Genomic DNA, 12,433 nt, shown 5'->3' with positions numbered 1-12,433 from the left:
CTAAATACTCTACTGTCTACAGTGTGTTGATTTTTATGTAATTTGCTTTTGTTTCAGACAAGATAACAGTTTTCCTGCAGATGGTGCTGGAGGTGGTGCCAACTTCAACAACCTTTGAATATTGAAGCAGTCTAAACCGGACTTTAAAATAACTTACTGTGACATAATTTCAAGTCGATTTGTTATACCATATCTAAGTATTATTTGGATTTCGACATTGTCAACTATTTTGGTCCTATTTCACCCACCCACGTTGTTTTAAACAAATCGTTTGTGTCATTTAAATTACTCCATCAATGACGGGGGTGGTGTTATAGTTCCTTAGTTTAAAATTTTATATAATTTTTTGACTGATAGGTATGTTCCTTACCCAAAATTATTGCCCTCGATATTGTGTAAATGCAATAAATTGCTGTATATTGATATACTTAATATTAATATAATAATGAATAAAAAATTACATGGTATTTTGATGTTGTTGCAGCGTAAAGCTTTTTACACTTTTGTTTTGGAATAAAAAAGAAAATATTGTTGTACTTATAAAAAAAAACTATTTGGTATTTATGCAATGTTTTAAGATATGGAAGCCAAAAGGCAATATTTTTTGCTAAAACTTAGATAGTAAAGACATCGTTCATTTCATTAGTTTGCACGAATCATTCCTATGGGGTCATGCATTTCGAGGTATCGGAGCTGTTCCACGTAAGTATATGATATATCCAGTTATGTGGGTTGAACGTGCAAGGTGAGGGTTAAGAATAAAAGTCTCAAAGACCACTCACAAACCAATATCAAGCTATTTTATCCGCAGCTTTTATGACTCTATAGACCTAGTCTTATGATGTCATTTGCTGTTCTCGTGTTGTCCTTTGCCATAATAGGATTAAATTAACAACTTACTAATACCACTTTTCTGCATAAGCAAGTTAATGGCCGATATGATATGATCCTTCCCTTGATTGAAGTGTTACGGTTTAGGTAGCTGAGCACAACATAATTGTAGTTGTACCTAAACTGTTTATAATTCATTGCTACTGTGCGTGTATTGTCCTTAAGTCTCACCTAACACAATGGGCTGTAAGGTTGTTGTATGTAATAACATACGTGGTATGCTGTTGTTCTCGATAAGACTTAAGCCCTGTTCGCATCACTATGAGTGATTGTGCTAAACTCATAGTTTGTAGCTCATTGTCTCATCATTAGCCAGCCTTAGAAGTTAAACAGTAGGTATAGCGATGTGTTTTATTTTGATAATATAATATACTTAATTATATTCGGTTTGCATTAAATGTAATAGTTACAGGGGATAGTTTCGTTTATGGTGCTGACTCGCTAGGCTGTAACCAAGAAAACAAGTACTTATCCGTAAAACTTTTGAATCAATTATTCTATATTTCACTAATAAAATCAAACTTTTATCCACACTGGATAGTCTAGATAAAGGCAATAAAATATAATCACTAATTTCAGTTACTGTTATATAAAGTTGGACAAGCAATTTATCCCTTTTGAAAGACTAAAGTGTGTTTAACATTATATTATAGTCATTAACCCTTGTGTGAGTGACATAACATTCATTGATTTGACGAGGCACTTGAGCTAATAAAAGTATCTTTCAAATGATCCTCAATAAAATCAGAAGTGTTTGTATTCATTGCACTACAATGTCAATGTGAAGGCGAATGTATAGATACAACTTAAATTAACGATAACGTATTTCTATTGCAAACGCTGTTTTGCATTAAACATATTATAATATGAATGTCTCACTTACAATAGTATTTAAATATAATTGTGAAAGAAGAAAATTGGTAATTGATTACGTATTCAATTCAGATTTGTTTTTATTAATTTCAGTTTCACTCACATAAGTGTTGTAGTTTGAAAGTTGTTTGCGATCGGTAAAATTTGGTCCTATCATTCCTTACCGGGGCAAACTGAAGTATCGATCTTAAATGTTTTTTAATTAATATTGATGGTAATATACTTACTTGTTTTTATTCGTTTTTAAAAATTACTTTTAGGTATATTGTTTAGAAATGGTTTGAAAATAAATACTTATTTTAATATTAATGCCCTATTTTGTTCCATGTATCTAACAGTTTGGAAGTTTTCAAGAGTACATCGTTTTAGAGTTACTTAATACTAAGCAAAAACGGGCACACAGAAAGTACACACCTAACGATGTGATATTGTTATGGGTAAAAAAATAATGGTTTTATTTTGTGTACAGATAATATCTTAAAAACATACCTATATCTACTTACATAATATTTAATATGTGTGTACTTATCTCTGAGAGAGATCAGAATTATTTATTGTTATTATATTATACTACCATTGAAATGAAATTTTAAATAAAGACAAATAAACCAGATTACTTTTTAAATATACCTAGTATTTTTTGAGTATAGTGTTATTGATTTCCGAAAATAAAATATTTTAAGTGTTTCTGTCGTCTGTTTTATCCACCGAACAAGAATAGTCTAATATCTCATGAAATAAAAACACAGTTATAATGTTCAACAATTTATTGTTGTCAATAAACAAAGATCGACTGATCTTTGAACAGTTCTATATCATTTAAAAATATTTTGGCGATATGAATAACAAGAAGTATTTTTTTACACCATACACTATCGTATTTCACTGCCGATTTCGTAGAAAACGACTGAACTCTTATAAATGCCTATAAAACCTTTACTAAAGATATTTATAACTCGTTAGAATATTTCCCGTTAATATTTAAAAAATGGCTCCATTGCAACGTCATAGGCTTAACGAATCCTTATTTTACAACAGATAAACGTTTACTTTTGCTTTACTCATTGGAAAAGGTAGCATTAGGGCATTTAATAAAGTTCAGCACAATAAGCAACAAAATCAGCATAATATCCAATTCTACACTATAATAAAGTCTAGGATATATAAAAAGTATAGTAAAAAGAGGTAAGTACAGTCAGTAAATTTTTATTTACTTTAAAAACATGGTAACGTCAGAATTATGCAGTCACAGCAATTTTAGTTCAGAGCAGAATAAAAAGAATTTAAAAAGTGCGTTAGCTAATAAACTATATATTGCACATAATAAGTCGTAGAGCGTTTACACAGCGCCATTAAACATGCAATTTAAGAGAGCAATAAATTGCTTCGTAAATTGAGACAAATTTGCCTTTCTCTTAAAGCTATCCCAATAGCAAAGTATAAACGAGCTTAGCTAACAATAAAATAAAATTACATGGTTCATACACCACAATGTCCAATGTAATATTACTTATATAATCTGCATATAAAATTTTCATCTTACAATAAAGAATATCATTTCATAATCTTACACATGATAATATAATCAGTTCCCTATTTGAGTTGGCCAAAATATTTCTAAATGTTACGAATTGACTTAGATTCGGTTTGCTTTTGAAGGCAATCTGATAATTACATGGCATTACATATTAATAAAATTATATAGCTATAACGGTCTTAGAATCTAAGGTGCGGCTTATTCTTCATCATGTGCCTGGAACAATAAAAAATACTCATTATTACTGAGTAGAACCTTACATATAACAGATTAAGAATAATATCAGTCGCAGTAAGATAATTCTATTGAATTATATAACGAATAGAAGTTTTACTTGAGTTATTATAACTACACATAAAATTCAACCTTTAATAAACATATCAATTGAATCTAAGCTTAATAGCCGAGTTTTATAATAAGCTTCCTTAACCTTTTCACCGCCACGGACGTTAAGAGACGTAAAATTGAAAATCGCTCACGACGCCATCGACGTGATAGCACGTCAAAAATATCACTTTTTTATAGTTCAAAATAAACATACAACAATACGTTTCAAGTGTTTTCTTTCTCCTGTTATTATTACCTAAACATATTTATTACATTATTACACAAAGACATATAATAATTAGACAGTTGTACCTGAAAAAAAAACAAAGTAAATCATCATGCAAAATGTATAAATTTAGCCCGCAAATCCACGCCACAGACGTGAAGACGCGTCAACTAGTGATGTGCAAGGAAAAGGACTACAATCTAAACACTTTATGCAATATTTCGAAAACAAATTGAAATACTTCACTCCTTTCTGAAAAAAAAAATTTTTGTCTGATATGTTTTAAATTAGATTCAATACAAACCTAAATATGTAATAAAACTACCATATCTAGTGATAAACTCATGACTAAATAAGTGCAAATCGATCATTTTGTGGCAACTCTCGCGCATCTCTATTAGCGGAATCCCTTACAGTGCTTCGTACGCCACTGACGGAATCAGACGGCGCGCTCTGACGTCACCCGCGCTGCTGGACACTCGTAGTGTTGTTGCAATACGTTATTAATAATAGGTACATAAATTCTTGTGTATAATAAATTATCAATAATGTCGTCCGAAGTAACTTGGGTTTGTTTATCGGCGTAATTGACTTTTCTTTTTTTATTTAAATTGCTAATTAGGCTTGGTGAACATGGACGAGAATCTTTAGAAGTAGACATAATTAGCAAAATATTTTCGTAGTACGCGGAATAACAGTGACATTTCGAATCATAGAGCACAAAACATATTTATTTTACCGAGTCATAGAGTTCTTTCAAACTGTGTTTCCATGTTACTACATCAAAATAAATTTTATAGACTAGAAAAATATTACGAAAATTTTATTTCTACATTTATTAAAATCGTAAGATACGAGTACGAAACAATTGTGCAAAATTGAGTATTGATTATAATTTAACGTATTCAGATGAATGATTAAACGTAACGATATATTATACTTCACTCCGACTTGCCACACTGGTACATCTCTAATATAAGGCGGCAAAATTTGAAATCGCAGCGCTGACCACGCCAGTGGCGTTTCTTAACGTCAAAAGGTGTCGTCACAACTGGGATTAGTGCTGTGACTTTTTGAATAAAATATTTGAATTAAGTACTTTTTTTATGCAAATTGTTCGTGTATATCATTGTTATTTTTGGGTAATGAGTACTGAGTAGTGTAAAGTTGACACATGGGAGAAATTCAATAAAATTTTGTGGTACTTTTATGCAATTTTTACTCATAATATAAGAACACGTAAAATTAATCGAAGTTTTATCGATATACACTTTTCCCGTGACTATTATTTTGTAGGTATAAACGAAGGAATTTATTGCTTGGCGTGGGGAACACCGATTTTCAATATTACTCTGGCGGTGAAAAGGTTAAACGTGGATTTAGAATAATGCCTAATGATCTACGTCATAATATCTGATATTTTTCAGTGACAGGATGCCTAAATCACTTTTTTAATTCTAAAGAAATAGGAAATAAATAATACGTACTTGTCGAGTGTCTCCCAGAATCCGAGTAATACAGCGCGGTCAAGATGGCGCTTGGTGCGGCTGAGGTTGAGGACAGTCACCGCCCAGCGAGCGACGTTAGCGTCCAGCTTCATCTCGTCGAACTTTAAGTGGAAGGCGCATACTGAAATACAAAATAAGCTGTTTATAAAAACATATTACAACAAATGCCAATTTATTCTCCATCCGAAGGGTACAATGATAGTATGAAAAATGCATTTATAGGTAAAGTGAGACAACCAATACGTATATTAGAAACCTAAAGCTACGTTGAAAAAACAAATTAAGGGCAAAAACAAGATCCTGACATAATAAAAAGTAGGCCGATTTACACTAATCAGTAAAAAATCATACTCTAAAGGTACAGCTGTCATACTCACTGTTAGCAAATATCTGTACTGGGTTTCCATCCCAAGGCCAGCCTTTGAACTGCCAAGCTGGTCCTTGCACAAACACAGCGACCACGCGGTCCCATTCCGCCGCTGACAACCTGCTTGGATTGTCCACGACTCGATAAGGTACCTACAAATTACAATAAATTTATACATTTTATCTTCAGATTAAGTTAAGAAAGAATTAACTTAGTGTAGATACTTTTTGTACCTACTAACCGGTTATAAACAATCAAGTAAGTTGGCTGCTAGTTGGTCGGACAAATAGGGATTTAAGAAAATAACCTTACGATTTAAAGTTTAAATTAGATTTAGAGAAATGAATGCTAAAAAAAAATGTTGATACCGTCATAGTAGTCGCGTTATTTGGGAGATCTCCCGTTGGACCTTTTCTTCTCTGCAATAATACTTCATTCTCACGCGCTGCGCCTTCAGCTTTCTTCTGCTCTATAGTAACGAATCTAGGACAAAATATCGTCTCAGTATACAACGATGACATATAAGTAGTTAAATTAAATCGCAACTATCTCATTAGATAATGATGCTACTTTCTAGTCTCTATTTTTCACCTTTACATTATGAATTTATTAGAAATCCTTAGTTAAGCGACCTCAATACATAGAAGCGGCTAAGAAAGATAGAAATTTTGTCAGCCGCCATAACAATACAGCGTTTCTTGAACTTTTATAGTCAACGTATCCCTAGGAATACAAGTACAATTTGAAGGACCTCCTCAATATAAAGAAAATTTATTTTCGCGTCTAAAGAAGTCAGCATTTACGCGTAGAAACCCAACTCGAAAAAAAACTCAAAGTAAATAGACTCACTTCAAGTCTTGTAGTATGTCCTTAACATTATACATGGTAATGAGAGTGGTTGTTGCTGCAGGTATGATGATGATGGGCGTGCGGGAAGGTCGCTTGCCGCCGGAGCCGGGTGGAGGCCGCGCCGCCGTCACTGGCAACAGTTCCCGGCGACCTGGCGTACCAGCGCCCATTGCACCGTTTTCTATAAAAAAAAATACAGTTCGAATTGAATTACCGACGAATAAAGTAATGAGAGAGAAAAAAAATAGCAAATATCGATATTTGAAAGACTTAAAAAGCCACAAAATATGTAGTTATTTACTAAATACAATGGAATTATATAACTGGTGTCTGTAATTTAAAGGGTACGTACGTGACATCTGTCGCGGGTGGTTGGGTGTCTGTGGCGCGCGCGCTGCCACAGGCACGCTTGGTCCCTCAGTCACGGACTTCAGCGTCATACCGTGATAGGTACCCATGGTGTCGATCTTGAAGCCCTCCGTTTCTGTAACAAAGCAAAATGGACACATTAAGTACAAGCACTAGAGCTGAACATATTTACTTTATGAAAATAAAAAGGATAATAGTAGAATACTTCTTCATCATTATATATGTGACGATACTTACCTTCCTTTTGCCTAATAAACCTTTCCTGATCGTATCGGTTGTACTGCGTCTGTTGAGTGGGCAGTGTGGTGGGCTGCGGCATCACAACAGGCTGTGGCCGCGGCGCTCCAGGCCGACCCTCCTCACGGGCGCGAATACTACCCAGCAAGGCGAGAATACTTTTCGCAAACATCTGGAAAATGTTAATATAAAATACGCATTAATAATTGGTCAGCACAAAAAATATGAATTAATAATAATTCATTTAAACTTATCTTTTTTATCTCCAACGTATGGTTTACATAACTATTTTTCATTATTTTAAAACACCCAGAGTAAAACACATGCTAATACAGCAGAATCAAGACAATATTTTCATAGTATATTATTGTTTAAATAGGTATATATTTTGCAGGACTGATTCAGATTACTAATATTATATTTGATTTCAAGTAATAATTCATTCTTCCTTGAAAGGACCTCGGAGTTCCTAATTCTGGACCTAGGAGTGCAAAATTAGCAAGATAAATCACCAGAATTGAAACCTAAGTGCACCAGTGGTTTAAGCAATGTTGCAGTTACTAAAGATCCTTAATGGCAAGTACAATTCTTAGACTAATTAGTAGTGGCTGTGTCTCGTAACATGTCCAATAAAATAGTATAGGTAATAGGTACTCACCTTTTCATATAGGAATGGAAATTTTACTTAACAAACTAGACTATAATAATATGTTATACCTGCTGCCTGCAAGTTAATAAATTGAAAAACTACTAACATCTAGGCTTTTTTCTGACTATCTCTCAAGAGAAAATATGTGTAAAAACATGTTACTATCTGCAGCAAGTTAATAAACCGAAGAATGGCTATCTATGTTATACCAAACCCACAATCTAGTTAGTATTAATTCAAATTCATATTTATACAAAAAAATCCTGTGTATAACCAACATATTTAAAAGTGAGTAGATTTAATTCAGTGCAATACAAGTAAATATCAACTTAGCCTATTTTATATGTATAGTGAAGTTAATTTGTGTTAACAAAAAATAATATTTCTTCAATAGTTAAAAAGTTATCAACAAAATGTACATACAAAATACTTAAACTATGTTAGTAGTATTTTCATAATATTACAAATAAATAATTAAATAGTCTTAAATAATTTATATATAATACAATTTTTAAATTAGTCATCAATATAGAAATACTTAAGTTCTGACATCATCAATCTAAAATATCTCCACTAAAAAGCATTTTTGGTGTTTCATAAAGACTAGCCGAATTAACTGGTAGTAAAATATTTTATTACTTTTGGTAAGGATTCAGGTGCCTTCTGAAATAGACAGCCTGGGAATGGATAGTAAGTTATGACCCACCTACTATTAAGAGACTGGTGGTTAGCAGTGGGATAGTAGTGGATTAAATAAATAATCTGTAACTTAAATAAAACAGGTAAAATTAAAATCAAAATTTTGATACATACTTTTCCATTACTTTGTAATACTGTGGTCCTAGTCCGCCACTGTCTTTCCCGACTGATAATATCTTTGGTAAGATCTACATCATAGTCAAGGATGGCTCTGAAGTCTGATCCAACTACTCCCAGTGTGTCAGAATAGTCATTGCTCTTGATAGTGGTTCTTTTCTTAGCTAGACGTTTAGCTTTGATTGCAGCAATCTTCTCCACAGACATAGCCTCTGACAAGGACCTTTTCAAAATAAAAAAAAAATAAAATAAAAATGGTGAATGAAAGATGTTCAGTGGTTAAATTTATTTTAATGTATAAATATTCTTACATATGTCCAGGACACACTATGATTATAGATATCTTACTTAATATTATCCACTGTCACGGATGCTTCTTTAGGTGCATCAAGACGAGCAGCAAGCTGCTCTCGCACTTTCTGCACGTGAGTCTCCTCAATACGAGGTTTCTTTGCAGCAGATTCTCCTCCGTCATTGTCATGAGTACGTTTCACCTAAAAATATGTTTCCACATTAAAATGCTCGAATGAAGTAATACAATTTTACTACTCATTAATACAGTAGGCCCCCGTATTTCTTCAGCTATCTTACAACTTGTATGTTGTAACCTGTTCCATCATGCATTATCGTGCATATACTGGAATTTTAATACTATCAGATAAAATCAAACGTCATGATCAAACAGGTTTCAACTTGTGCATTCAATTGTTTAATTATGCATTATTTATACTAGCAAAATATAAATTCAGGACCACTAGATTAACAGAAATTACAGAGTGGGGTGCGTTTACAGGCTGTCCTGTATACAAGCATACTGGGTATTACCACTTTACACAGCAGAGCATTGCAATGAATAGTAATATTACCTGAGTTGGTATTTCTAGAGGAGCGCTTTTATCAATAGATGGACAAGTAGCAGTCTCTCCATTCAAATAGGCCAGTAACTCTTTACGATCTGGACGACGCACAGCAGGTATATTTGCAGCCTGTTGAAAAATGTACTGTTATAATATCCTCTAAAACACGACTAGATTCAATTCAATAAAAATTATTCATGATAAATTCATGAGCAAAGCAAGTTTACTTACGGCTGCCTGTCGCACATAGACAGGATGTGTAAGTTGAGTATTTTTGAGAATGAACAGAAGGCATTCCAGTGTATAATATTCCTTGTCATTGCCTTCTTTTCCAGAGCTGAAAGTAAAATTTGTTTGTTATGAAATCGGGCATATTGTCACGATGTTCATCTATTGGTAATTAATCTGCATCACTTACCCCCACATAAGATAGTTGGTTTTGACATTTTTGGGCCAAGAAAATTCACCAAATATGATCTGATTGTTGCGTTCAATTATATCTTTTTTATTTACGTTGTATTGGCGAAGTAGACTGAGCGGGTCCGCCATGATTACCTACTTCATTCACTGTAGTTTTCAGAAATAATATAAGTTACACACTGTAGTTGAATCTACTCAGGACAATTAACCGTGTGTAATACACAACGTAGCTATCACATTTGTGAAAGATCAGTATCATACGATATCGCGCTCATTTTTCACATTAAACGAGGAATACACACATCAACACACACATAGTGACACAACCACCATAAAGTAAACTGAAAGACCACAGACTACGCAAAACAAAGATGGATGCCAGTGAGCTAGGGATTTACTAAAATAGTACTACTATTTCCATAGTACATACACATTTAAAGGTGGCTTTGAATAGGTTGAGTTTATTTAATATTTACCTAAATAAAACTGTAATTTAGGATAGTAAGTCAACGGGATATTGATTTAATTAAAAGATTTTTTTTTGAAACAAAAGTGAGTTCCCCCATCCACTGCCAGAAAATAATAACATGAACAGGACAAAAATACTAAAGAGTTCACTGTCCATCTTTAATCAAACTTTGAGGAACAATGCAAATAGAATTAGCCTAAACTATTATTAATTAAAATGTACTATTTATTTTTGCGTTTACTTGAATAAATGTAGAAGTTCACGAAAATGAGATGACATATTTTGTGTATTTTTTAAAAGCGCCATCTGCGATTACTTTCTGCTAATAATACTATTAAGTTATCATTAGTCACACGATAGATGGCGTTATCTGCAACAATTTATAAATTGTTTTCTAAACATGGCTGCCGGTCGAGTCTAATGATATTTTTGTGAATTCTGTTCTAATTACTAAATTATATCAAATTGAAACTTTATCAATTGTGATAATATGACATAGTGGTTTTAGTTCCCATAAAATGACTTCCACTCCAAAGACTGAGAAATGCGGGCAAGGTAAGTTATGCGTAACATTATGCTTTTCATTCTTTAGTAATTTATTGTAGTTTTTGTTCATCTGTTTCTCTAGTTCTATTTATATTTTCTAATCCAATGATCATTGCATTGCTGTATCGTATATATTTCTACAGTGTGTTATTATTTTTAGTCACTTTTTGTGAAATGTATTGGCACTTTATCACATTTATGGAGCTCACAGCACTCTGTTGATAGTCTGGGGATTCCTGAATAAAATTTTCCTTGAGAAGAAATTAGCTTTTGTAAAAGGCAAAGACCAATTTTCATAAAAAATTATATTGCCAATTCTACGAAAGAAATATGTTGTTATATTGATGGAACTTGAAAAAAAACGAACAATAAAATGCTATATTATTCGTTATTAAAATAATTTATTATTCAGTACCTATTCCTTTGTTTTATAATGTATTTATAAAACAATATAACTTTACATAATATTTTATTACTAGTTTTTTTAACTATGCATGGTTCTTGTTTGAATGTTACACTAGACCAGAAAACAGAACTAACAAGTGCTTACTTACCTATACATTTTTAATTTAAACACATTTAAATGACTACTATACAAAAAGATGTATAATCATAATGAATTATGATGTATTCAGCATTTTTGACTGAAAGTCAAGAATATGAAAATAACAGTAGGAAAACATATTGAGTACACTAACAAATTAGATAAAAAGTTGATAAGCTTCTTTTGAAGAATTCTTATTCATAACCATATGACATGTATGACAATCATTAATTTAACAGTTTTTATATTGACATAGGTATCTTTTTTTTTTATCTGCCGGCTTGATTTTTTTAAGATCCTAAGATCTTGGTGTCTTATTTGTCTCACACAAAATATCACCTGCTTTAGGACTATTTCCTTAAATCCTAGTAGTTTTCAAAAACCTGGTCATAAGCAAAAATATTTAATTTATTTAAAATGATATTTGTTTATTTTTCATATTTCAAGAATAAACCTTGTTTTATTTAGGTACATACATATTACTTATAATGTATAAGAATATAATAAACCAGTAATTTATATTTGCTATAAATAATCCATGGTGCACATAGTTTATGAGGAAAAATAGAAATAGATATTGTATACATGTGTAGGCATATAAAAGTTTATACAGTTAAACAGAATGTTAGCAATAATATTAGAAGATCTATGTTAAAATCAAATATTGACCCAATACTTCAAAACTATTAAGTTTACAAATCTAGGAATAACATCTATCCACTACATTTTTTAAGTTGCTATTTTAGTGTAACAACTTTGCCCTTACTGTTGGAGCTAAAATACGGCTATCTATACTCTTGTTACGAAATAAGAATGGCACATTTTAAACACTTGGGAAAACATTGTATAGCAATGAATTCTTTATCAATGAATTAGTGTTACGTGTAGTTACCTAGTAGGTATATTAGTAATGTCGTGACGCAGCTAGAACAAAAGCGCACAGCCCAG

At 32.2% G+C, this 12,433-nt stretch overlaps 3 protein-coding genes across 5 annotated transcripts in view; 2 read left to right on the top strand and 1 right to left on the bottom strand.

The window, feature by feature from the left end:
• The window catches only part of sbm (L-type amino acid transporter sobremesa), a 31,263-nt gene extending 28,812 nt beyond the window's left edge, over positions 1-2,451 (top strand). For all 3 annotated transcript variants that reach the window (XM_076130208.1, XM_076130199.1, XM_076130211.1), the window contains exon 13: positions 58-2,451. In XM_076130208.1, coding sequence (XP_075986323.1) covers positions 58-125 — 68 coding nt within the window. In that variant the 3' untranslated portion in view covers positions 126-2,451. The remainder of the gene's footprint in view (positions 1-57) is intronic.
• Positions 2,452-2,513: 62 nt separating this feature from the next.
• On the bottom strand, positions 2,514-10,275 carry hyx (cell division cycle 73 hyrax). Its single transcript, XM_076130212.1, has 12 exons — positions 9,925-10,275; positions 9,738-9,843; positions 9,516-9,635; positions 8,998-9,143; positions 8,647-8,872; positions 7,185-7,356; positions 6,931-7,062; positions 6,579-6,759; positions 6,098-6,212; positions 5,740-5,881; positions 5,342-5,483; positions 2,514-3,517 (listed from the first exon to the last, which is right to left on the bottom strand). The coding sequence occupies exons 1-12, from the start codon at positions 10,053-10,055 to the stop codon at positions 3,481-3,483; spliced, it is 1,650 nt and encodes a 549-aa protein (XP_075986327.1). The 5' UTR covers positions 10,056-10,275; the 3' UTR covers positions 2,514-3,480.
• A 487-nt stretch (positions 10,276-10,762) lies between these two features.
• C3G (C3G guanyl-nucleotide exchange factor) overlaps positions 10,763-12,433 on the top strand; it is a 31,427-nt gene continuing 29,756 nt past the window's right edge. The window contains exon 1 of the mRNA XM_076130174.1: positions 10,763-10,950. Within this exon, the coding sequence (XP_075986289.1) occupies positions 10,914-10,950 (37 nt within the window). The 5' untranslated portion in view covers positions 10,763-10,913. The remainder of the gene's footprint in view (positions 10,951-12,433) is intronic.

The sequence above is a fragment of the Anticarsia gemmatalis genome, chromosome 2, assembly GCF_050436995.1.
Source record: "Anticarsia gemmatalis isolate Benzon Research Colony breed Stoneville strain chromosome 2, ilAntGemm2 primary, whole genome shotgun sequence".
Lineage (NCBI taxonomy): Eukaryota > Metazoa > Arthropoda > Insecta > Lepidoptera > Erebidae > Anticarsia > Anticarsia gemmatalis.
The sequence above is the reverse complement of the archived record's forward strand: the minus strand, read 5'-3'. Positions and strand labels throughout refer to the sequence as shown.